Below are 27126 nucleotides of genomic sequence, written 5' to 3' on the forward strand. Positions count from 1 at the left end.
GAGACCCCGGCTATACTTCTACTATGATGTCTTTAGCTTTCTTCTTCTGATGGTGATCCTCAACCGTTTCCAGAGCTTTCTCTCGTTCTCGTTAACCAACGAATTCTGTGGAGAAGGAAAGGCAGTTGTTGATGACAATAGGATCTTCTGATTGCAGATGCGGACACGTGACAAAATATGTAGTGCTCCGCTTGGAGCATCTTGAGAGGTGAGATGGGCCTTCCAATCATCATGGTCACAATATATATTTGTTTTTTTATGAATAATTAAAAATTTTAAACTTCTTTATAACCATGTAAATTAAAAAATTTATCACTCAAATTTTTTATTTTGATCATTAAAATTTAAAATTTTCAATTTACTCACTACATTTTTTATTTTTCTTGATCATTTTGACGTTAAGTTATGATCACACATTTTTTTTAAAATTATGAAATAACCTCAATTTTATTTTCTTGTGAAAGAACCATTTATTTCAAATTTCATTTGATTTCTCAATGATGTAGCATCTTCTTCTAAATCTCAACAGTGGAAAGGAGAAGAAGAAGGAAGCGAACTTTATATCTTGGTTCTACATTGATCAAATGGTGGATATTATAAATAAGAATGATTTGGGGTTTCATGAGTTTTGAGTTTAACGTTGAGTTTTATGAATTTTACAATGATCTAGATAAAATCTAAAGTGATGGGATGATAATAGACAATGAGATAAATTTATCAATATCTTAAGTGATCAAAGAAGACATCGAAAAATGATCATTACATCACCGACTTGACACAAAGATGATAATTACATGGTAGATTCAAGTTCCTTTGTGGAGTACCGATAATTTCTTCATAGTCGACAGCATCGAGTTCTTGAAGATGTTCGGGAAGGAAAAACTTCGGAAGGACGTGCTGTTTGCTGCTGATGAGGAAGAACGGGTAATGGAAACAAGATTCCAGCTATAGGTATTCATGTCACTCCAAAACATTCAGAAGATGCACAAATTAGAAGAGTGTAGCCGTCTAAATGGCCTTTAAAGGCACAGATTCCACACATGATGCATGCATGTCTTCAAGCACTCTGTTCAAATAATAGATTCAAAAACCATATCAACATCCTTGAACAGTTAACAGTTCTTTCTCAAATACATGGCAGAGGTCTTCTTCTTAGAGAGACACTATGCTCAACAGTTCTTATCCAAAGAAATTTCAATTGAGCAGAGGGATCTATCTTGTTTCAGAGAAAATTTCGTATCATAAGGTAAAGTAGGGCTAAAAAAAAAACAGAAACAAAAAACAAACCATAGTTCATCTCATTAACGCATGTCAATATCCTTTGTCATCAAAAGAAACCCCAAAGTTATGAATTAATAAAATTCGATAAGACAACAATGACCGACAACTCCTGAGAACCAGTTTTAGCTTTGAAGTGTTATTTTTTCACTTGAGATGGAGTGATGAACTTGGTGAGAACAAAGCAGTCAGGAGGGTCAATGTTTGTGAAGTTGACGGCATCATCGTTGTTTGTCTGAACATGCAAGTAAATTTCTTGTATGTTTTGCTTCGAACAGAGATCGAGAACATGGTTCAATAGCTTCGTACCTGCATAAATGCAGATTTTAAGCAAACTTTCAAACAAACAAGAAACATGAAGGTTCATGGTTCTTAACAAACTATGCTTTTCTGTTCAGAATCAAGGGGAACAAAACTTCAGTGACCAGTTACTTGCATTTCAATCTTTGATTCTTCAATGTTAACCTCATCAGAGAATGCTCTTAGCCATCGGCTTCGATCATTCTTTTGTGCTAGTTGAGTATCCAAAGTAATACTTGGACCACATTAAAAACCAATAATCATGGATCAAGTTTATTGATTCCTTGCAAGATCAATGCCAGGAACAAAAACATTTTTGTCTACTCACCCATGCCTAGCCCACGATATGGAGCTAAAACACCCAATGTCATGATGTACACACGGACAACCCCACTTTCCTTCTTCTCCAGCCGGCAAGCAATCGATCCAACACATATCACTGTAATATGCTGAATTAGAAAGCAAAAAGAGTGGTCGTTAAAATAAACAGAACATTGGATAGTATTGCTCATGCTTTAAGCTTTCATCGAATTTCAGCCATGCATATATATATGCATGTATAACAATCACAATACATGATGTGTGTGTTAATTAACCCTACAAATTTGGTTTTCAAAAACCATCAAATAGCAATACAAGGTAATTAATTTTATCTATCTAACTATCAATACACCATGATAAAACAAACAATACAACACAATCCATACGATGACAACACATCGCAGATGTTCTCAGCACATTTATAAGATAATAAAGTTAGACAAGACCAAGCACGACTTAAGTATTAAAGAGAACATATAATGTATATAGTTATCACCACAGATTGAAATGATATGGTAAATCTTCTTCAAATAGTAACAGGTTTTGAAATGTCTATAGTTTCAATGAACAGATATAGACCATAAACCTCATTAAGCAAGTACCTCCTACACAGCATTGTAATATTCGGAATTGGGAAACGCTTAGCCTCGGATTTTATGGCTTTTAGAATTTCTCTAGAGAAGTTAATACTTCCACAAACCAGCTACCTAGTCCTAGAAACTCACAGCCACAGACAAAGAAGGATAAGAAAAGTTTTACATTCCATAACATCCCACAAACCAAGACTACCAATTTCATCACTTAATAACCATTTTTCAACCATGTTTATATCACAAATCTATCGTATACAGAACAAACTGGCCGAGTAAATCTTACAATTTTCCAATGCAAATAGCGAAAACCCTAAAAATGTAACTCCAAAACCAACAGATCAGTAAAGATATGATAAAACATAATAATGAACCCAATAGACGGAATACAATAATAAACAGAAAACAAAAACCCAGATTGTAATTTGTAAAGAAAGACCTAATCAACATGTCATTAACGAAGAGAACTGAGCATTGGTTTTTTTAACCAGAATAAGGAAAACCCATAAAATACTGGAGAAAAAAAGAGAGCAGACCAAGCTTGGTGAAATCGCCAGAAGCGAGAGCATCCGCGTAGTACTTGTCATTAAAACGAACAGGGAAGAGAACAGTGTTGAGCTTCTTCAGCTGCATCACGTTCTTGTCCCTCACTCCATCTAATGATATTGAAACCTCCCGGCCACCTCCCATATCTTCTTCACAAACAAAAAAAAAGAACTTTACCGGTGAAAGAAAATATAAGTTTTTTTTTTCCTGCAACAATGGCGGGGAGGGTATGGTACGGACAAAACCGGTATTCTCTAGTATGTACAACGATGGTGGGCTTTTATAGCAAGACAAAAACGGGAGAGGGATTGCTTTCCTTTGAGGAAAATTTGGGTTTTCTTCATACTTTATATATATATTTTTTTATTTGTTTCCCACGACTTTACATGGTTTTGTTTTCTTTATCATTGCGCATTGTTTTGAAATTTGATTCCACACACACCCCATCATGGAATGAGATTTTCCGGGAATTCAGCCCAGATTTTGATCTCCTCTTTTCTCTTCAAATCTGGGTCTGGGGCTTGAATTCAAAAGGGGCAGATGCCAGCAAATGTCAAATGTAGAAACCCATAAATTATGGGCTTTTTCATATATAAGTCGATTAGTTTTATAATCTTTTAGACAATTTTATTGTATAATAAGTAAGTCGAGTGAGTATTCAATTGAAATAAGTGAAAAAATTAACTAAGTTGATGAGTTTTTATTTATTATTTATTTTTTAAAATAAAATTATGTTAAATCATTCATGAATTCTGGTAAAATTAGGGAAAATAAATGATTTAAAATTAAGTATTTGGGATGATAATTGATTAATTACGGAAATAATGATGCTTTTACGGTACAAAACGAAGTCGTTGGCAATTAAAATCGATTATGATAAATTTGTTTGTACTTTAAGCGACTTTGCTTCAATTTCTTTCTTTTCATTTTTAAGACCAAAATAAAACAATTATATATATATATATATATATATATATATATATATTAAAATGAAATTTTATTAAAAAAATAAATATATAATAACATGAAACAATAATTTAAAATTGAATTTTAAAAGGTTTTTATTGTACTCTTTTCATTTTCATTTCTTTACAATTTGGTTTTAAATAATTTTTTATGACCCTCATTTCTAACATCAATATTCTCTTAATTTTATTTTTTAATGTCAATATTCTCTAATTTTTTTAATATCAATATTCTCTTAATTTTACTTTTCAACGTTAATATTTTTTAAATTTAACTATAAATTTAAGGTTATATTTAAAACATTTTTGTTTTCTATTAAATTAATAAATTTCTATAAATGACGAACCCTCCCTTCCTTGAAAATAAAATAAAAAGGAGACAGTCTCGGAACGGAACTGGTCTGAGGTAGAGAGCAAGAAGGGAGAGTGGCCAAGATGTCTTCGTTTCTGCAGTCATTCCTGGATCCGAAGAAAAGCTGGTTGGCTGCTATGCACATGAAATCCGTTACCAAACGCCTCCGCAAATACGGTACGGTTCCCCCCACCCCAAAAAAAATCTAACCCTAATTTATGCTTCTTTTATGATTTTGATTAAACATAAAACGGTAATTTGTGTAGGTCTTCGCTACGACGATTTATACGATCCTTACTATGATCAGGATATCAAGGAGGCGCTGAATCGGCTGCCCCGTGAGATCGTCGATGCTCGTAACCAACGCCTTAAGCGAGCAATTGACCTCTCCATGAAGCACGAATACCTTCCCGAAAACCTTCAGGTTTCCTCTTTCTTCATTTTAGTTTGAGGTTTCAATTAAGATTTGGGAGAATCTTACTTTAGTTCTTAATTATGGGGGGAAATCTATTTATCGTTTATATACTTATGTTGTTGATGTTTAAAATGTATATGCATGTAGTCTCATATTGGGATAGAACTAAGGTAGAACGATTCACTTGATTTCTTAGCTATGATTTGTTGCTACTTGCTACAGCTAGTAATCTTTCTTTTTTATGCTTCTAATCAATTGGTAACAGCATGAATTGAGAAGCCCAATTATTCTGGATTATTAATCAAAGTAGAAAAGCTTGAATTATACAGTTTTTTTTTTGTTACCTTTAGAGCTCAATCTCTCTAAGGTTATTAAACAAAGTGGATGCAGTTGAGGAACTTAAATTGCATGATTTGTATAATATGATTAACGAATGTCAATTTTTATTAAAATCAGTGAGGAAAAGATATCATTAGCTAATCAGTGTTTTTGATGTGAACATGTATCTTCATTTCGCGAGTCACAACTTTACTTCGACATCTCATTATTCATTGGATTTTTTTTATTCCTTTGCAGAAAATGCAGACACCATTTAGGAGCTATCTTCAAGAGATGCTTGCCCTTGTAAGTTCTTGAACAATAAAGTTCTCTTTACTAATTCCCTTGAACTCATTTTTTGGCTTCCAGTATATCATGGAATTCCGACATCTATAAGTGTTTAACACAAGTGTGTTCGGTTTATTCTAAGTTTACCTAATATGGAATTCATACATTCATATTGGTGCCTACTTTGAGGGTTCAAGCTACCCTACATGGGTACTCTAGATTATGTTTGAAAATAGAAGGAAAGAAGAAAAAAAAACCCAAATGTATTAAAGTCTTGCATATTTTAAAAAAAATAATAATCCTTTTCCCTCCATTTCCTCCAACCTAGGTTAGTTTCAAAATGGAGCATTTGAACGAAAATTAGGGGGTGCTCAATCCCCCTTCCCTGTTTCATTTTAAAGTTTATCAAAACTGAGGAAATGCTCATATGTTTCCTTTCATATCTTTCCCCCATATTCTCTTAATTCTAACATAGTGTTAGAAAAACAGAAAGCTGGAGTGATAATGATGTTCCATGACTAGTAAGAGGGCTATAATTCATATTTTTATTGCATTTAGCTTACTAGGGAATTACTGCTCGTGCTGCAGCCCTTTTGTTAAAGGTGCAAGGGGAATTACATTGCCAAGGCCGAAGGTGCAAAAAACACACAATCCCTAGTTAAGTAAGGCACAAATATATAATATATTTCTAAGAAGTTTTATGGCTATGTATTGTATATGATAAGGTAGACTTTTAACATACAATTTATTTTTATAAAATGAGGCACTCTTTTTCTCCTTCCGCTAGTTGCCTCTTTCACAAGAGCCAACTACGAGGGAGGTTTTTAATGAGGTCTCCTATTCCTATCAATTTTTTTTTATAAACCCAAAAGATTACAATTAGCCTTTGGGGGAATCAGAAATTTTAAAAACTCTTGACTCTGATCTGAAATAAATAACTAGAGCTAGGTTTTCTGTCTCTGTCTTGAAAAAGAACTGGAAGTCGCTAGTTAAAAGAAAAAAGCTTTTGATGAATTACATTACCCTTATTTATTTTTACAGATAAGAGGAGGTTTATTTTTTCTGAATTTTAAACTAAAATCTACTAAAAATTCCTATTAATAGAAAAACAGAAGACACTTCACTCAAGCATATGCTGTATTAGCACCTTTTCCTTCAAAAATGTTGTGCTTAAGTGCCAAAACCCACTGGTCATTAAAGGTTCCTTGCGTAAAGGTGATGAGTGCTTTTATTGTTTAGCGTTGTGCCTTTCCATCTAAGAGTGCCTAGGAATGCCCCTTGATTCACTGATTATAGTAATTTTCCCTCGGTTTTACTGCTCTTATTAGCTGTGGTACATAATGCTGTATTCAGATTTAATTCTGATACCCCAGTACTCAGATGTAGGAATTTGCCTTGTTTGGATTGCTTTGTCATTTTGTGAATTGGATCTTAAGATTTCTCTGCAATTCCTGTAATTTATTGATCCTCTGGGATCACAATTGTGACATTTGACATGTGAAATTGATTCTACCATTTAAATTTGGCAGATTTAGCCTCTCTGCTTCAGTTTTAGCAAATTTAATCCTTACAATCTTAGTGCACGTTGATTGAAGGATAATTAGTTGCGGTGTTAAAATATTTCGTTAATTTGGAGATGTGGTGTTCTAGTGGTGACATGACATGATAAGATGTGTTAATGTTTGACTGTGGTATACATCATATCTCAGTGTATATAAATAACAAATAATTGCTTTTCAGGTTAGTTTTTATATATATATGTATATTATCACATTTTGTGTTAATGTGTGCCTTGTGATCAAAATATTCAGTTTTGCAAGCCGTGTAACCAGCAAAATAAAACATGGCTGAAACTGATGATAGTTTTTGCCGTTATTTTCTGTCCTTAAAGCAACTGTTAATAAAATTGAAAGGATAATCCATTAAAATTGGGATGAAGGGATTAAAATTGTTCAACTAAGATAATATGGAGACCAATTAAGACTTAGACCAATCCAAAACTTCTGAATTCTAGTGCCAGCTTTATTTGTAGTTCCTGAAGTTAACTGGGTGTTTCTGGTTTTACATTTCCGTCTTGAAATTCTAGATTTGTAGTTATGATATGTTGTTTTGCTTATTTAGCTCATTTGAATGAAGTTTATTGCTGCAACTTTTACCAATTGAGAGGAATTTTATTTGGTTGAAGCCTTCTAGTTTGCTTTGCTAATGATACTCGTCACATTACGGTTTATGCTGCTTATCGTTCCCACTTTGCTGACACAACTTGTGGATGCAGTGCACCTTATTTATGGAATAAAATATTAGAATTATTTTAATGTATTATTTTCGTTTTGTTTTGGTGTTTGATAGAAGCAAGGCTTGAAATTTAATGCGAGTTTTCTTTTTTCCTATTTTTTTGGTTTTGTTTCGAAGGTGAAGAAGGAGAATGCAGAGCGAGAAGCTTTAGGAGCTTTGCCTCTGTATCAACGAACCATACCTTGAGGTGTGCACTCTCTTATGGTAACTGGCTGTTGAAATTCATTCATCTTCAAATATTTCTTTTTATGTCAAATGTCTCAAGTGAACACGAGTTTTGGCTTTCCTAATTTATTCGTTACGCAGTGGTCTCTGTGTTGAGTTTTTGAATGGAAATACTTTTTGCATCTGCTGCCATGATGATCATTGGCATTGGGTTTTCCACAATAAATAAAATCCTGATTTTGAACTCAAAATCTACGTTATTTGGTTCCTAAACTTTTCAAACTTTATACTTTAGCCACTAAACTTTAAAAAATTTCATTTTAGTCACTAGTCAAAATGCGGGGTATTACATCGCCGCTATTGTCGATTTTCTCTACAATTAGAGGTTGGAATAGGGAGTTTCGGTCTTTGGGTGTTCAGTAAATCACACGCCATTGGAATTTTGGCTGATTGGTGACGTTGGTGGTGGTTAGCGGTGACAAATGGATGAAATTATGGTTTTAAATGATTTTGGGTTTTTTAAATTTAAAAAATGCATTTTTTAAATAATATTTTAAAGTGTTTTTAAATAAAAAATTTAGAATTTTATAGGTGACACGTGTCATTTAGAATTTTAAATTTTTGAAGCGTTAAATATGATCTGGAAGGATAGGAGCCATTAAAAAGAGACTGAAGAGTGAAAACTAATTACGTTCCGAGGAAGAATAACAAGGTCGCCGTTGCCCTCGCAAAACAGATTACGGTTGTTATATCAAATGAAATACCATATAATGCCTTTACAATCTTACGAGTCTAATTTCCGTTTTTTTATTTTTGTTTGCTGTATTTGCTTCACTAACTCCATCATAATAAACCAATTTTTGTTTTATTTTTTTATTTAAAAAGAAGAAGAAGAAGAAGAAAGATGAACAAAATATCCTTCCCAGTAAAGACAATATTTTCTTTCAAGAAAAAACAACTTGACAGTGATCAGACATGTAATTTTTTTTTTTTGTCATTGGTACCAAAATTAAGCTCTGACCTTTGTCACGTGATATTGTTTTTAATTATTGTATTAAAATTATAAAATATTTTTATAATAATATTGATTATTATTATTTAAAAAAATTAATATCATAGTATAAATTTTATCGACTTGGTTAAACATTTTATAATGATAAAAAAATAAAATTGTTATTATTATTTTTACGAATAAAATAATTTATACATCATTTACATAAAGTAAAACTAGAATATGAAATTTCCAACTCTCAACCTTATTCTTGCAAAAACAAAATTCGTTTTCAAAGCATTTATATATCATTTGCACCCACTTGAATTTAAAGCAAATGGTTGTCTCTTGTTCCCATATGTAATGGGGTAAGGGGAAGTAAGATAATAGGCTGTCCCCAACACTAGGTTGAGAATAACTTCCGTAGGAGACCTCCAAATTATGAAATGTCCTCCAACTTGAATTTAAAGCAAAGTTAAACAATAATAGAATGTGTGTTTATTTAGGATTATTATTTGATATATTATTAGTTGAAAAAATAATTTTATAAATGGTGTTTAGATGATGTCGAATATCTTTTATATATAGATTTAAAATTTTAAAAATAAATAATAAAACACTGGACATCATCTGAATACCACTCGTAAAATTATTTTTTCCCTAACAATATATCATATAATAATCCTTTTATTTTTCTCAGCCTGATGATTCGAAATTATTTAAATAAAAATATTTAAATAGCTATAAATTATTATGATAAAATGATATTATGAGAAATTAGGAAAAGAAAAAGAAAAGAAATAAAAATATAGCCACGTGATCTATGCATGAACTTACACCAGATCTGATACCGTAGGAAAATAATTAAGCTTTTATAAATTATATTCTCCAATCTCCACTTCTCCCGTCCATGTTAAGCAAATATTCTAAGGAATTATTCAATTTTAAATAAATTAAATAATAATTTATTATATTATATATTGATCGGAAATAATTATATCACTTTATCGTTAAATATACAATAGATATTAATTTATAAAATAAATTTATATTTTTATCACTTTTAACTCCGAGCCGTGAGTCGATTATTTGGATTTTCGGTTTTCTCTACAAATTCATAGAGTATAAAAACATAGAACTAGGAAGAAGTTAAAAAGAGAATCCAAAAAGTCTAGGCATGTAAACGAATCGAACGTTCAGCGAACCGTTCGACGAGAAGTTCGTTTATTTATTAAACGAACGAACATGAACAATATTTTGTGTTCGTTTAATTAAATGAACGAACATGAACAGAGGGTTTATTTGTTCATTTACGTTCGTGAATGTTTGGTAATATGTTCGTTCATTTATGTTCGTTTATGTGCGTTCATTTATGTTTAGCCCAATCTCTCTAGATCTATTTAAATATTAAAGCCCAATAAATTTTAATCTGATACCTATAAATATTTTAAAATTCAATTAATTTTAAATACAAATAAAAAAACTCAAAACAATTAAATAAAATATAATCCTAAAATTGTTAGGAAAGAAAAAAAAATCTATTTTCATTTATGTTCGTTTACGTTCATTTATCGTGTTCGTTTACGTTCATTTATTTGTGTTTGTTTACATTCGTTTATTGTGTTCGTTTATGTTCGTTTACATCTGTTCGTTTATGTTCGTTCAATTGTGTTTGTTTATAATTTAAATGAACGAACATGAACGAACACGAACAAGAAATTCTTGGTTCGTTTATGTTCGTGTTCGTTTATTTGTTCGGTTAAATTTAAGCGAACGAACATAAACATACCTCGTTCGTGTTCGTTCAGTTCGTTTACAGGAAAAGGTTGAGTTAGAACTAAAAGTTCAATGACTAAAATATAAATTTATCTAAAAAATTAATACACTTAACAATAAAGTTACTTAGGGGCTATTTATTTACTTCAGAATGATTAAGTTTTGAATGATTCAAATGTTGAATGATTCAGAGACTCTGAATGTGACATGTTGTTTGATAACTGGCTCTGAATGATTCAGAATGTACTTCTGTGTTGAATCATTCAACACTGAATCATTCAGAGGTGCGAAAAAAACGCGCTGAATGCTGAATGGTTCAACATTCAGCGCTGAATGGTTCCATTAAGAGGCAAACAGCCCCTTAGTAACAATCAATAAATTGTTACAAAAAAAAACAATCAATAAATAGACTCGATTATGATTTTTTTAAATATTATGACCTAATTATAAACTTACTTATAATACAACAAGTCATGATGTAATTTATTTTGTAGGGGTGTCTTGGATTACTGCAAATTTTCAAATTTGATTAAAAGAAAATGAGGTTAAAATACAGTACCGTTGTGCCATTTTCATGTGAATGTGAGTAAAACTAAATAAACGATAAGTTTCATTGGAACTTATAATATATTAAGAAGTAAACATTTTGTTTTAAATTTCGTTTCAGTCCTTTCCATGAATGAATACAGGCACGTTTAGGATCCGTCCATAAAAGTTTTAACTTTTTTTTATATATTTTAGATATATTTTTAATTAAAAAAATATTTTTGCCCTCTAAAATTTTATAATTTTATAAGTTGGTTCCTTTAATCCCTGTTTCGGATATGGATTTCAGCTTCTCTATGTGCCAGCTTTGCCTGTAGAGTGTAGTATGAACAAACAAAAGGCAAAGTAGAAAGTAAGAAAAGGGAGAAGAAGAAGAAGAAGAAAGAAAGAAAGGGAAAACGGTTTTGTTTGTTCCACACGAGGTTGATTCCATATAGACGTATGTATGAAAGCTCAAAAGCTTAAACCCCACGTTTTCTACTTTTTCAACTCAATGTTTCCATTTTCATTACGTCTTTTTTCGCTATATTCAATAAAGTTGAAATCTTTATTGGTACACATGGATGTTAAATATATATTTCTTGATTTTTTTTTTTGAAGATGATATGTTGTTGAGTGCTTCTTTGTACTTTGATTCCCACTGCTCTTAGGTATTGGATTCTTTGTTTCTGTTTATGCATTGAAAATTTGCAATGTCAAAGGTTCTCTGTTAAATTCATTTTCTTTGTCTGTTTCTGGATTCTCTCGACCTTTGTTGGGTGCCTCTCACTTTCTGGCATTGTCGTGGTAGACGGAGATGGATCGAGGTGAGCTGGAGGCAGTCCGTCTTAAAAATTTTAAATTCTCGTATAATTTAGATATTTTTTAAAATTTTTTTATTGATAATCTGTTTTTGCTCCATAAAATCATGCATTCATCTCTATATAGACAGTGTGTAACCAGTGCAAACAAGATTATCTCACCTCCTCTCGAATGTAGATCGGATGCCTAACATGGTGTTAGAGCTAATGATTTATTCTGTTCTTATTGTCCGTTCTTTTACTCAAACCCCTTTTAGGTTTGTCACAGTAGAAGCCTCGTAAAGTTGCATTTCCCCCACATTGATTCGATTCCGTACGCCCGTGATCTTTTTATTCGAGTCGCGTCTCTCCGCTTAATCAGTTCTAGGTTCGATGCTTAACACGAACAGAAGTAGTAGCTGATGTTGATTGATGGGATGCTTTCACATGTCCACTCAACACTATGGTTATAAATACAGATGGTCACTTCTTGTTTTCATTGCAGGCATTCATTCTAAACCATTGTACCTGGAAAATTAGCAACGATTTGCAATTCTACTATGAGCTCGGGTCAGAAACTTTTCATGTAGTGATATATTGCATTCTGAAATCTTTAGTTGTTAACAGTTTGGTTGCAATTTTTGCAGATAGTGGAACTAACAGAACATTCGAGTTCGGGAGGACTCATGTGGTCTGGCCTAGAGGAAATCACCAAGCTACAATAGTTTGGCTTCATGGTCTTGGTGACAAGGGCTCAAGGTATGGATGCCAGACTCTGTTGAAGTTTGCTATTTCCCGGATTTAGCATTTCTTCTATTGTAGTTTTAAGATCGAACATTGACTAAAGATTTCATTTTCGAGTTTGAAAAGAAAAGCTTTTTCCCTCCGGAACTATTTGATTCTGGTAATCAGCAGTTCCTGGGACATGCATGGATCAACAATTTGCATGACTAAGAGTGTGAACCATCAGTTATCATCTACATTGTTGTGTTTACTTCATATTCTTTCCTAGACATATGCGTTGCTCGAGAATAACAAATTTTTTTTCTTGGAAAGAAAACGAAAGGAGACAGAATGTCGACATCTTGTCAAGTTCTGTAAGAGAAGTTCTCTGTTTGATGGGAGACACCATCGTTGGTTTGGACAACCTTAAATCTAAAAACTCATGTATATGCATAGTTAGGTCTGAGAATAAGGGGACCACTTGTTAGACTACTTATTCTAATATGAATCTCTTGTCACTTGCCATGAATCCTCCCATTATTCATAAGGCTTTTTGCTCAATTTTGAATGTTATCACAAAGCAGCATGCTTCTAATGGCAGATCCTTATACATAATAATCTGTCAACTTCTCTGAACTCGGGTTTTAGTATGTTGTTCCATACTGTTGAAGAGTTCTTTCTTTTCGAGGATATCAATCCGTGACTAAGATATCTTTCTTTTTCTTTTGGTTCTGCAGTTGGTCTCAGCTTTTGGAAAGCCTTCCCCTTCCGAATGTAAGGAAAATGATCATTTTGCATAGCTGGACAGCTTTTATATATATATGCAGATGGAACTTGCTTATCGGCTACCCTAACTGCCGAGTGACTAGACTGTTTTTACTTGGTAGACAACTTAAATATGTCTCAGTTGAAATTCATTGCTGCAGATTAAGTGGATTTGTCCAACTGCTCCTACTAGGCCAGTGGCAATGTTTGGTGGATACCCTTGCACTGCATGTAAGATTTATATTCCTTTCAACAGCTAAGTTCTATGGTTTTGTCGAAAGAGTTTCAAGTGTTTTTCTAAAGTTACCACGACAATGATAAACATGGTATTCTGTAATGTGTTTCAGGGTTTGATGTCGGAGATCTTTCGGGAGATGGTCTTGATGATTTGGAGGGTTTAGATGCTTCAGCAGCCCATGTTGCCAACCTGTTGTCCGGAGAGCCTGCAAATAGTAAGTTTCTATCCGTAGCTACCTTCTAAAATCTTAAACCTCTAATCTCAAATTTCAAGAGGGCCTAAAAACACTTATGATGTGCAGTTAACTCGGAATCGGTGGCTTTAGTATGGGTGCCGCAACTGCTCTCTACTCTGCCACATGCCATGTATTAGGGAAATACAGCAACGGAAATTTGTATCCAGTTAACTTAAGTGCAGTTGTTGGTTTAAGTGGTTGGCTTCCATGTTCAAGGTTTGAAACTGTGTACCCAGATGTACCCTGTAGAACCTCATTTAGACGCACTTAGATTGTTACAAAATGAAACTACATCGTTAGCTTGCATCCATGCAATTTATTCATCTTTGTAACTGGCAACTTCAGGACCCTGAGGAACCGCATGGAAAGATCGATCCAGGCAGTTAGATGTGCAGTGTCTTTACCCGTTCTACTGTGTCATGGCTTAGGTACTCAAACTCTCTGAATTCTTGAACGAATGCTTCAATAACATATCAGTTAAGGGCATGGAGCAAGATGCAGGAGTCCATAGACTGTCGTAACTTAATAGTTCTGAAAAGAAAACCATTGATTAGAAGTGTCGAGAGATCAAGAGATCTCGAGTTTTCAATAGAATGCTTCATTCTTCTGCTATAATAAGTTCATACACTGATGCATCAACCACACCCTGTTTCACCTTGTGCTACTGATTGACACAAGTTTAACTCAAATCTGCTATGGCAGGGACTGCCTTAATTTGCTTCCTCCAGATGTAATTCACGTTTATTTTCTTCCTGCTGCAGGTGATGATGTGGTTGCATATACACATGGAGAGAGATCGGCTCAGGTTCTGAATTCAGTTGGTTTCCGGGATCTTACATTTAGAACCTATAACAGGTATTTAATCGTCTTTTCATTCGTCGTGAACCGTAAAAACACTCTTGGAACAATTTCTGTACTCTAGAGTTTTAACCAAAACCATACTGCAATGCAGGCTCGGTCACTATACAGTACCTGAAGAAACAGATGAAGTCTGCCATTGGCTAACTGCAAGGTTAGGTCTTCAAGGATCACAGTCATAATACTGATCATCAAATACACTGGTCTGATAACGAGGAGATAGAGAAGAATGAACTTAATCAGATTTATATGTGTGGACTAGAAACAGGTACTAGAGAGATAAGATGTTGGGGATGGGGTATATGTTACCTAACAATCTTTTTATTTATTGAATAAACTTTCTTGCAATGAATTACATTTTGGTTTACAGCCTGCTAGGAATTTGTTGAATAGATTGATGATGGGAACGGAAGGGATTTCAACTGTCATTCTCCAGGGCTAGGAAATTCTGGGTTGGTTGAATTATGTAAACTCGATTTACTTATAAATTATTACGAAGATTGAGATTCAAATTCCGAATGTTGTCTTATAAATAGCTACATGAACCATCTGAACTTAACTTTTAATAACACAAAGTACATACCCCTTCAAGGAGAGACTCAAAAGGAAAAATTGTGGTTCTCAAATCATTGACAATTATGGCAAGTAATCTACCAATGGAAAAAATCATAATGAAAATGAAGTATTATTCAACACTAGATTTGATATCTCAGAAAAGAAGCAAGAAAAGAGCTTTGGACTTTAGATAAACTAAAATTTTACTTAGCATGGTTGAGCGGCAGTATGTTTGATGAGTCCTTCCTCTAATCAAAGAGGAATGACAACTGCTTTGCTTGCATTAGAAAAACATCCCAAATTAAAAACCATACGACTGACAAGTAAATGAATAAATAGAGAAAGAAACGGAGAATACGGATCACGAGGCAGAAGCATTTCTACGAATTTGTGTGCTACACTTAATATGTGGCCACTTCAATACCTGCATATCAGAAAAGCGAGGAAAAAGGGATAGCAATAAAGACAATATGCAAAACTTAAAGGTCTAAGTTTTTAAGAGCAAGGTAATCACCACTCTCTCGAGCCTGAGTACAATCCATCATGAAAATACCTGATGCACCATACTGCATAATGTAGCAAAAAGTAGAATGAGTATTTGGTTACAACTTTCACATGATAAAAGACAACAAAATGGGGAACAACTTACTTGAAAATGCAGGTTTGAGAATCAATCATTGCTACTATTTTCTTGCAAATCGTTTCTACCGTGAGTATTGCTGCCTTTTGTATCAATGCAAGGAGTAAGAGGTGGGAAAGAAGGCACTGCTTTTAGTATGAACTTGCGGCCACTTCTTAATGGTCCTGAAGAACTTGATCCAACCTGGTGCAAATTGTGAGGAGGTGAAACTCGCTTGCCATTTGGGGAACCTGCTTTCACAGGCTTAATGGCCATAGAAGTGTCTTTCAATATATCTGGCATATCATCCTCCAAAATGTCATAAAGCCCACCATCAGCAGAGTCCAGCCCCTGAAGGTTTTTATTCTCATCTGAAGGAGAGATTGGTGTAATAGGTGAACTATGCCAACAAAGGGAACCCCCTGAAGTGAAAGAACCACTTCTAGGGTCCAATTGTAATCGTGAAAGGTTTGTCAATTCCCTTGCTTTGGATGACGATGAGCCAATTACAATCGAGGGATGATTGGGCAATGGAGTGTGATGGAATTCATCAGCAAGCACAACTGCATTGTTGTAGCTGATTCCCTCACAATAAGATTCACTATCCAATTTTTCTTTATTTGTTTCCAGAAACATGTCATTGCTATCAGAATTTCTAGGAGATCTTGGAGATTTTGCATAAGATAAGATGGTAAGATCAGACTCAGGGGAAGGAAGGCATCTCCTAGAAAGAAGTCTGGATATGGATGCTTTCTTTCCATGGCTGAAAAAAATGTAAGTAATAAGCAATAAAGAAGTTGAATTGGTATTATTTAGCTTTTTCTTCAAGAAACTAGGACATCATAATCGTAAATCTTACTCTGAGCACTGGAATGAAGGTGTCAAAGGTGTAAGACGGTGTGGATCACACAATTCAGAATGCAAGAAATCCTTCTTAGGTTTAACAATCACTCTACTTTCCAACCTCTCTCCACCACTTCTGTCGATCATTTCTTCAGTAACACAACAATCTAGAAATTCAGCAATAAGGATTAAGGAGCATATTGATTCTCAATTCTTAGTTACCAAAAGGTATTAATTTCAGGCAAAAGTGAACCCTAAACGATGTTGAGAGGAGAGAGCATATTTCTCTAATTTGTAGTATTGCAGATGATGACTACAATGCACAGGAAGACAAAATTCATGATAATATTTCTTGAAACTCACCTTCCTTCTTGCCATAAACATTTCTACACCCCTCACATCGACATCCAATAGAGCAACCAACATTAGCCTTTTCAATATAAAAAGAAGATTCATGAGTCCAACAACAATATATTAAAAGAGATTACATAGAAAGCATGAAGATGATTCAGGCAGCAATGTATTCCCAGACCTGGTAGCATTCACAATATTTTTTCAGACACATTGACCTTTTGCAATTGCACCCCCGTTTGTGTCGTGCTGAGGATGGTGTTTTCCTGTTTCCATCTTCCTATTAAGGGAAATATGATTGTGAAATTACTAGTAGGGAAAATAAAAGTAAAGCAAAAGGCTTTGGGCTTCAGGAATGGTATTATACCCTGTTGCTTAGAGGGAACTCGGTGAATGGTTTCACAATCTTGGGAGAAAATGCTAGTGGATTGCGTGATTCAATTTGTTTACGTGTTTCAAGAACTGTGTCTTCATATTCAGGTCTGTTGAAGCAAACTTGGCAAGAACAAGGTCCAGCACAATAGATTCCAGCGGCAAAACAATCACAATAGCTGAGAAGGAGAAAATTAGAACATATTATGCCAATAGAGCTATTGTACACATATAACTAGACTTCAACCAAGTAAAACAAAATTCACTTACAGTTTCAAGCATTTGGTCTTTTTGCAATTGCAACGCTTGCAACCCTCACCATCTGTGTTGTTTGATAGTTTTTTCCTACAAAAGCATAAACTATTAATGTCCCTAATTATTAAGAGAAAGTTATAACCGTGAATCAACAAGAAGTATCAGAAAAACTTGCCTTTTCACTTTGGGGCTTTGTTGGTCAAACACTTCATCACTATCTCTATCCTCTGAGCTAACTTTCCGCTTTGTATTTAGAGTCATGTTACGTTCGATTAATTCCACGGCACTCAGTGATTCTGAAACAGCCGAATCTGCAATTGTACAAACTTTCACTTCAAGTGTTCCATCTCGAGGAGGAGTTGATACTTTTTCAAATGCATTGGAGCAGTTGTCCATGTTTTCAGTTGACTGACATGTTGATCTTATAGCCTGTGCCAGTTTCATGCTTGCACTTCCACCTTGAGCCATTGGTATAGCATTAACAATACTGTTTAGGTGTAAGCCAAAACCTGATGGCTTGGGAACAGTTAAGGAAGACTTTTCACCATAACACTGGGGAATCATGTTTATTGCTACCTGGGACAAGTTAACCAGTTGCTTTGTTCTAGATGTGACACTTAAATCAAAATGAAATGAACCCAAACCCTCAATTTCTGAAGTTGAAGAACTAATATTATTTGCTAGATTTGTAGAAATGTTGCAGTCTGTTCTAGCTTCTGGTTGAGCTTCACCAAATTGAAGGCAGCGCCTACTCATGCTGCGTTGGAGCTCACTAGCCTAACATTAACTGTTGAAATTATTCTATAGCAAAAGGAAAATCTAGCAGCATTTAATAACCAAAAAGTAAAAGGAAAAAAAGTTTAAAGAGCAATAAGAATCCAGTAATCTAATATATCATGGTTACTTCAAATCCTTTTATACCTCAAGATCATGTGTCATGCTATGCACTGGAACATCTACATCCCCACCAACATTTTCAGCAAAATCTTCATACGACTGAACCCCCTGTAGTGATCCAGGCAGCTGTTGAAGGAAACCATTGCATCCATCACTACAGTCCTCTACTACTTTCTTCCAAAAAAAAAAGACAGAGACATTATTCTATCCCTAATATACATGGTACTATTTCCCAAATCCCAATTGGATGGGGGAAGATAGAACAACTTTTACCTGAGGACCCAAGTTTTTACACTCTTTTTCCTCATGGGAAAGATCAAATGAATCAGACTCAACCTTTTGGAATTCATCAGATAATCCTTGAACAGCACCTTGCTCATTTGCAACCTTCAATGATTTTTCATCACAGGTTAACTTTCTTTCAGTGCTTTCTTTACTCTGCCCAGACAATAATAGTGCTGCCTCAGCCTCCCTCACCACATTATTTTTGTTACCAAATTTAATATTCTTTGAGTCCGCTAAACCATTAACTGATGATTGAAGCACATTATTAGATTGTTTCACATTTGAATTGATCGCATATGCAGAGTTCACACAGTCTGCTTCCACAGGGTCAGCCAAGTATTCATCAACACATCCAGAGGAGCTACTGGGTTGGACTGACACATTGTTCTTGTTATCATCTTCCTTCTTAATATCAATGACCAACCCTTCTTGCAATTCAGTAACAGATCTTTCTAAAATACAAGACTCGTCAGTTCTTTTCTTGTCTCTTTCCCCATTTTGAGATACTTCCACCCTGGATGGCATAGGCCTGGAAATAAGGTTTCATGTAATCAGAACTCAAGAAGGAAGCACGCTAAATGGAAAATGCTAAAGCCAAAATACAAAGGTAGGCAAACCTTCCAAGTGTGTTTATACGAGGAGATGTAAACACAGGAGGGGGAGAATTGAGTCCAAGAAACCCTGGTGCTACATGAGGTGCTTTGTCATGTTTTATAGGAGACAGATTGCTAATATAATTCGAAAAGGGGACTCCTGAAATCAAAGTGGAAAATGAAAAATAAGAAGTCTAAAAATTCATGATAAAGGGGAATGGCATCCATCCTTTCCTAAAAGCAATGCAGTTATCACAACAAGAACTCGGAGAGAAAGGTAAAGTGAGGTGCAGTTGCAAAGTACTGGATCTTAAAGAAAATCAGTTCTGAAGATGGCTTCGTTAACTAAACAAATAACGAACCCGAAACAAAACAAAACACGACATTGTCACCTTATGCAAAACCTAGAACCACAAAATGTTAAAAATTAAAGCAGCATTTACTCATCAAAGAAACTTTCTTCTTTCAGACACCTCCAGTGACGGAAAAGCATCAATAAAGACAAATATAAATCTACTCCAAATATAAAACATCATCAATTTAAAGAATAATAAAGTCCTTGCAAAAAATTTAGTTCCCCCACGATTCATAGAACCAAACCTCCCAATACCTCTAAATGATATATTTGGGGGGAAATACTGACAAATACCCATTAAATCAGTGGAATTCTAGTCAAACACACAACCGATCAAAATTCTGCCAACAAAATTAAAATTTCACACTTCAACAACACATTTAACCACAATCAGTAACTAAAACAAACCTCCCCAAACACAAATCTAAAACCTAAACCAGTAAGCAAAAAACATTTTAAAAAAATCAAAACCAGAAGAAGATGTAAGAGAGGAACTTCAAAGATCTCAAAATACATGAAATGATAAGTAAAATAAACTACATCCATTATTTTAAAAAAAGGCAAAACAAATTACTTGAACTGGAGAAGAAGATAAAGTGGATGCTGAAGCAGAAGAAGAGGAAATTAGGGGTTTAGAGGGTTTAGGAGAATCCATGATTTGAAACCCTAATCAAAGCTGGTTCCTGCATTTCTTCTTTCTCTTTTCTTTTTAACCTCCAGATTTTGATTATGATTATAATGTTGAAAATTGGTTTTTATGATTATTAGTTTATAAATTTTACCGTCTAAAATCGAGGGTTTGGCAGCGAGACGTAGGCAGAGGGGGACAGAGGCGGGCATTCAAAATCCGAGCGGGAAACACAACAAACAAACATCTCCTCCTCGGCCCTTTTTAATTTTCTGGGCCTAACATTAATTCCTAATCCGCTCCATTGGGTATGCATGGTTTGTTTGATGAAAATACCTCTTAGGTCCTTTGGATTTTAAAATTAGATAAATTGATCCTCATGAAAAGAGATGACCAATTTAATCCCCTGACAATTTCGAAAATAATAAATTAAGGAAAATCGATCATTGTTTTTGTGCTTTTCCATCAGTTTTATATTACTTCGATTGTCAATAATAATAAATTTGACCTTGAGCGTTTATATATTGTATTAATTCACACTGATTTTAAAAATTTCAACATGTAATTTATACTTTTATATAATTTTGAAGCTAAATTTATTATTATGTTAATTAAAGTTATGTAAATTGACAGAAAACATTAACAATATAATTAATTATTTTTAATTTCTCACTATTGAAATAAATAAAAAAATTAAATTTAACGTTTTTGCCGCCTAGTAATGCTTTGAAATTTAATGCTAATGGGGTGGGTCGAGGTCAGTCGAGTGTTGTAAGTTGTGTATGCTAAAAATGGACCCGACCCATGATCATATCTCTATACTTAAAAGTGACAAGTACACCGGAATATAAGTGTTTAGAGTTTAGTACTAGCAAACAAACGTAAACACTTACACAAGTATATCGATGTCCCAAGAAACTTCCTACGACAGTTCATCTCTCTCTTTCATTGCTGCCCTGCAGGCTTGCAATCATGGCGCCACTATGCCGAAAACCAACTCCCCGATAAAAGACGTCGCTTCTTCCATCGTTTTCATTACACATTGCTGCTGCAATCCACGTTTTTTGTGCCCAGTACCAGCCAATTCCTCATCAAAAAAATGACTTTCTACAGAACTCTCATGGTCCACTAAATTAGTCAATAGGAAAGCCATGTTTCAACTGGTTTCTGTTTTCATTTTCCTTCTTTTCGTCACCAACTCTAATGCTTCTAACACTTTCATTGTTCTCATCGATCCTCTTTTAATCACCTTTTCGGCATCGGCCAAAATATTTAGGTTGTTTGGAGGCGAGTTTCTTAAAGTCACCAAATATTGAGTAATGTGAAGTACGTGCCAATTATCAATGCTGTTGCACACACTTAATCTTCTAAAAAAAACAAAGATATGCAATTGCTTATCAATATCATCGCAGCTGCCTTAACATCGTAGAGGTTTTGATGAGGTACTCTTTGGACCAAAACTAATCCCATGTAGAAAGAAGGTGTTTCCTCGATACGTAATCGACCTCTCCTCATGCCCTACACACCACAAGTGGCCTTGCAACTCCATAATGCCTTTCATACCTGCTGTTTCCCATACAAACTTAAATAAACCCAGAGCCCTTTCCAATTGCTTAACCCCACTCCAAACCATCTTCTCCTCGTTTGAAGTTAGAATTCTTCCCATGCACAAGGTAAGCTTATTCTCGGAACTATTCCCGTAAATAGCTCCACATAAATCCACTTCAAGATCTCTAACCTGCCCATAGAGGTAATACGATAAAAGTGTGAAGAAGCACTGTGATGAGTGTCCCAATGTATTACTCAACTTCTTCTGTACTAGGCTTTCTTGGTACCTAGCATCCTTATACCCAATACTATTATCAACTAACACATCCCTAATCTGAGAGACACCTTCTTTCATTACCTCAATCTTTTTCAAATGATAAAGACAATCCTTTTCACTCTTTAAACAATTAATGAGATCATTAAACATCTCAAAAACATCCTCCCATTTATGTGGAGAGTCGACAACTTTTGCAGGCAAAAGCCTAATCCATGAAGCAGAATAAGGGCCATAAGAACCGGCTGATTCATCCAAGAACTTAAGGCAGCTAGAAACTATCTGCTGACCCATCTTAGTCCCTTTATTTGGGGATTGGCAATTCAACAAACCAATCTCTGTTTGCAATTCATTCAATATTTTTTCAAGGGCACCTGTCCATATCTTGTGTTGAGTAACCTGTGGACATATCTCTAGACGCACCAGCTTCCTCTGTTGAGCAGTAACATTTAAAACATTGCTCACCGTGGTTAATGAATTCACAACCATGAGCTCCCTTTCACTAGGTTTACCGAAACAGTCAAATGCAGAGATTTGTTTCTTTAGCATTAGCTGAACTGATGGGGATCCAATGAAGACCCTCATAACCGACTTGAAAGTATTGATTCTACGTTCGATGCGATCATCACTGATGATTGAATCATCATTCACATTCACAAGCCGTCCGTCAACTAAATCAACATTTTTTAACAAGTGGGATAATCTTGTCAACTTTGGAAATGCTTTTTCATACCATTCATAAGGCAACACCTTTTCGTTCGAATCACCAGTGCAGTGATATAACATTGCATTAAAATGCAGAGAACCGTTAAGCTTCATTTCACAATACTTTGCACTTTGGAGAACCCTTTGAACAACCTTAAATGTCCTCATCAGTTGGCAAAATCTTTGCTGTGATATATCTAAGAAATCTAAACCTCACAACTACTGATCCTAAAACAACATTAGTACATCATCCATCAACAGCAGCATTAGTTCTGACTTTCCATAGCTTATTTCAATGCTTTTTCCCCTCATTCACTGTTGCATAAAAAAAAAGCAACTAAGACAGAAACGAATATAGCTAAAAGAGTACAAACAAAGCAATATCAGTAGAGCAACAAATCATCCTCAAACGTTGAAACAACCAAAACCCCAGATGATAAAACTGAAAACAGTAAACTCTAAGCACCACCCAAACCGAGAAACAACAAGGAAAATGAGCTAGAAAATTTAGGGAGCATGGAACAAAAAAAATGGAAGAAGTGAATGAAATTAAACTGGAAAGAGTGATGCGGAGAATGATAAGGAAGAAACAAATCTGGTATGACATAAATGAGATGTTGGTCAGGGATCTTCTTGACGGTGTTGATGATACAGAAAAATAAACCGATGGAGAGACTGATGATTTTCCAAGAGACCTTTCAATTTTAATAGCAGCAGAGAAATACACCAAGGGAGAGACTGGTGATTTTGGTCTGGTGGGATTTCCATTGAATCTGGGAACGCGGCACTGGCCTCTGAAATATCTGATAACGACGGCGACTTTCTGCTGTAAGTGGTGTGCTGACGGACAAATATAACGGTGGGATTGACTATTGAGGGTTTCATATTATTATGTCTTTAAACTGGTATTATAATAAAAAATAAAGAACACAAATAATAATTATTATTATTATATAATATTATTTTGGGTAAAGTATAGTAATGGTCACTGAACTTTTCTAAATCTTTCATTTAGGTCCCCCAACTTTTAAAACTTGCAATACAGTCCTCCAACATTTAGTCCGTTTGCAATATGGTCCCTAACGCAACCGATCGTTTGACGCCGTTACACTGTCGTTAGTGCATTTTCAATATGGTCACTAAACTTTTTAGGCGCTTGCATATAGGTCCCCTAACTTTTAAAACTTGCAACACAATCCTCAATTTCCAAAACATGTAAAAAAATCCAATTCATTTACGATATATCAGTCTCATAATCAACATTAACTTATTAAAAAGAATACGAGCTCACAGGACGTCGAAAACTACATCTCGGATCAATACAATTCCTAGTAAACTAATACCAACAGTCTTTCGGATTGAGCCTGACGATTTCACTATGTCAATACTCACAACCAATTCCCTGATTTAAATAAAAACCAAACAAAAAGATAAAAAAAAAAATTAGCCTAAGACCCTCTTTCACTTCTATTTTGATCGACTGAATATTTTTCATAAGGAGTATTAAAAGTTTTTATTAAGAAAGAAAGAAAATTAGATGTTTTGTTTCAAAACTAACACTGAATATCCAGATCATTGACATGCAGTTCCAGAAACATAAAAATTTAAAAAAAACACAGACACACAATGTGAGCTGAAAATGGGAAAGTACGAAAGAGTAAAAGCTTACTTCCGGATAGCCCAAAAGAGAAAATAATTACCTTCTTGCAAGTGAGGGGAGAGGCTAAGAAATAAACGCAATCGGTGTATTCTTCCTTCATTTTTTCTTTGTAAATAAAAAGCTAAAAGATAGAGCACTGCTTGGGTTTACAATTTTACATGGCGGAAAATTGAGGAGCAAAAACCAAACGAGAGTGCATGTGAGCAAAAGAGACTGATAGGTGAATGTGTTGTTTGTGATTTCATTATATTTGATCATCTGTTGGAAAATCTTTAACCACAAAGATTAAACGAATAAATTATTATATGCCATTTATACAAAATAATTCCAGCTTTGTTAGTTACTTTAAAAAATGATATTTAGTTAATCTTAGTGGTATTTGTCAACTCTGTATTTCTAACCCCATTATTTTCTCACAAGCATTTCATCGAACATCTATGCTTCACTTGAGATGACATGTATCTAACATTACACCTTGAATCGTTGATGGTTTCGATAGTCCCTTGCTCGGGTTTTCTCTCAATGGACCCTTATTCAAGTCAACACCTCCACATAATTCAAAGTTAGATTAAAATTTCCCATACATCCCCGACTGAAAAGTTACGCTGGAAATGAGAAGAGAGAAACGAAAAAGGAAATTCGAGATCGAAAAGGAATTTGGGGTTTAGAATGAAATTGAGGATTGTGTTACAAGTTTTAAAAGTTAGGATACCTAAATGCAAGCGCTTGAAAAGTTCAGTGACCATATTGCAAACGTACTAACGACAGTGTAACGTCGTCAAACTACCGGTTATGTACCGGTTATGTCGGGGACCATATTGTAAACGAACTAAATGTTAGAGGTTTGTATTATAAGTTTTAAAAGTTTGGGGACCTAAATGAAAGCTTTAGAAAAGTTCAGTGACCATGTTGAGTTAATCGATCGATGAAATTGGCCAAGAGGGGGTGAATTGGTAATTAAAATTTTGGTGGAAGCTTTTGCAGAAAATTGAAAAGATTTGCACAACGATTTAGAGTTGTTCGACTTTCTCAACCAAAGTCTACGTCCACTACCTTAGCTATCCACACTAAGGATTTTTCAACAAATTCACTAATTTGTTCTTTCTTTTGAGGACAAAGAGTAACCTTACAACTCCCTCAAGAATTATACCCCAATTCTTGAGCACACTCTTTTTCAAAGAGAAATACACAAATTTGCAAACTTACAAGGAAAACCTCATAAGGCAATATGTTTGCACAATTATAGAACAAGATAAGAACACTCAAAGATAATTACAATCGAGCACAAATTGTGTTCTTGAAAGCTAAATGAATATTAAAAGGAAATTTGGCTTGAATTGCACAAACTTGATGTTTGATGCTTTCTCTCTTGTTTCTCTATGATTTCTTCTTTCTTGTTGTTGATCAATGGCTTCATAACTTGTTTAAATACTCCTTCAAATGATTCTGAACTTTGGGGATGGTTAGTGGAGTCAATATAGCTGTTTAAGTGTGAAAACAATTAATAAAATCAGTTGGGAACGTCAGTGCATCGATGCATACACTAGGTGCATCGGTGCATCAAGTGTAAAATTCAAATATTTTGAACGTTGGACCCTTAGTGCATCGATGCATGAAATGCATTCGATGTTTCAAAATAGTCAGAGTGCATCGATGCATGGCTGATGCATCGATGTACAAATGCATTCGATGTTTTCATAAAACTCTGAGTGCATCGATGCATAGTATGTGCATCGGTGCATGAAATGCATTCAATGTTCAATTTATTCCATGATGCATCGATGCATGGATTGGTGCATCGGTGCATCACTCTGAAAAATTGATTTTAGGCTTGATTTTGGTTCAAAAATACTTTGTGAAAATTGTTTCAAAAATATATTAAGTTTAAAACACAATTTTACACATTTAGTAAGGTTTGAAATTGATCTTGAAGACTTGGAGTAATAATTTGATATTCGAGTAATTAAATCGAATATACTTAGAAAATCATTTGTAAAATCTTAAAATTCATTTATACTTAATTTGTTATATCGAAACATCAAAATGTTTTCAACAATCTCCCCCTTTTTTATATAACAAAACATGTGTGTAATTTTAAGATTTTCTTTGAAAATAAATTTTGAAAATTAAGTTTGAAATTACTCCCCCTTACTTTAACACTTCCCCCCTTTAAAACATTTTAACACTTAACATTTCTCCCCCTTAAAACATTTTAACACTTAACATTTCTCCCCCCTTTTTGTTAAATCAAAAAAGACTTAAAAACCGATTTAAACAAGGTTTTGAAAAATATAGCCAATTGATTAAATATATATATATATATAGCTTAAGCTGCTAAGATCAAAGATCAAAAGAGAGATTAGCCATTAGTTTCATAATCAATATTCATAATCAAATGTGAAATGACATAATTGGTCATAATGAACTAATATGATGCAAAAC

The 27126-nt window shown here is 34.3% G+C and overlaps 3 protein-coding genes and 2 pseudogenes across 3 annotated transcripts; 2 read left to right on the top strand and 3 right to left on the bottom strand.

Moving 5' to 3' along the window:
• Positions 1 to 1273: 1273 nt before the first annotated feature.
• Positions 1274 to 3348, bottom strand: LOC120201315 (annotated as a pseudogene).
• Positions 3349 to 4354: 1006 nt separating this feature from the next.
• On the top strand, positions 4355 to 8015 carry LOC120201357 (cytochrome b-c1 complex subunit 7-2, mitochondrial-like). Its single transcript, XM_039201985.1, has 4 exons — positions 4355 to 4529; positions 4619 to 4776; positions 5344 to 5391; positions 7786 to 8015. The coding sequence occupies exons 1-4, from the start codon at positions 4436 to 4438 to the stop codon at positions 7852 to 7854; spliced, it is 369 nt and encodes a 122-aa protein (XP_039057916.1). The 5' UTR covers positions 4355 to 4435; the 3' UTR covers positions 7855 to 8015.
• A 4396-nt stretch (positions 8016 to 12411) lies between these two features.
• On the top strand, positions 12412 to 15109 carry LOC120201316 (annotated as a pseudogene).
• Positions 15110 to 15462: 353 nt separating this feature from the next.
• LOC120201302 lies at positions 15463 to 21650 on the bottom strand. The gene is made up of 12 exons (XM_039201936.1): positions 21485 to 21650; positions 19539 to 19674; positions 18910 to 19450; positions 18661 to 18810; positions 17915 to 18516; positions 17755 to 17829; positions 17480 to 17663; positions 17294 to 17392; positions 17125 to 17191; positions 16778 to 16928; positions 15949 to 16681; positions 15463 to 15865 (listed from the first exon to the last, which is right to left on the bottom strand). Exons 1-11 carry the CDS (start codon positions 21648 to 21650, stop codon positions 15970 to 15972), a joined length of 2883 nt encoding a protein of 960 aa, XP_039057867.1. The 3' UTR covers positions 15463 to 15865; positions 15949 to 15969.
• On the bottom strand, positions 21327 to 23904 carry LOC120201358. Its single transcript, XM_039201986.1, has 2 exons — positions 23720 to 23904; positions 21327 to 23339 (listed from the first exon to the last, which is right to left on the bottom strand). Exon 2 carries the CDS (start codon positions 23190 to 23192, stop codon positions 21915 to 21917), a length of 1278 nt encoding a protein of 425 aa, XP_039057917.1. The 5' UTR covers positions 23193 to 23339; positions 23720 to 23904; the 3' UTR covers positions 21327 to 21914.
• Between the last annotated feature and the right edge of the window lie 3222 nt (positions 23905 to 27126).

This window comes from Hibiscus syriacus, unplaced genomic scaffold (assembly GCF_006381635.1).
Source record: "Hibiscus syriacus cultivar Baekdansim isolate YM2019G1 unplaced genomic scaffold, ASM638163v2 tig00007179_pilon, whole genome shotgun sequence".
Lineage (NCBI taxonomy): Eukaryota > Viridiplantae > Streptophyta > Magnoliopsida > Malvales > Malvaceae > Hibiscus > Hibiscus syriacus.

Coding starts and splice junctions, on each gene's coding strand:
- LOC120201357 (XM_039201985.1), top strand. CDS start 4,436: ATGTCTTCGTTTCTGCAGTCATTCCTGGATCCGAAGAAAAGCTGGTTG. Junction 4,777..5,343: donor ACCTTCCCGAAAACCTTCAG/GTTTCCTCTTTC, acceptor ATTCCTTTGCAG/AAAATGCAGACACCATTTAG. Junction 5,392..7,785: donor TTCAAGAGATGCTTGCCCTT/GTAAGTTCTTGA, acceptor TTTGTTTCGAAG/GTGAAGAAGGAGAATGCAGA.
- LOC120201358 (XM_039201986.1), bottom strand. CDS start 23,192: ATGAGGACATTTAAGGTTGTTCAAAGGGTTCTCCAAAGTGCAAAGTAT.
- LOC120201302 (XM_039201936.1), bottom strand. CDS start 21,650: ATGGCTTTCCTATTGACTAATTTAGTGGACCATGAGAGTTCTGTAGAA. Junction 19,675..21,484: donor TATCGGGGAGTTGGTTTTCG/GCATAGTGGCGC, acceptor CTTTGATTTCAG/GAGTCCCCTTTTCGAATTAT. Junction 18,811..18,909: donor GTAAAAACTTGGGTCCTCAG/GTAAAAGTTGTT, acceptor TTTTTTTGGAAG/AAAGTAGTAGAGGACTGTAG.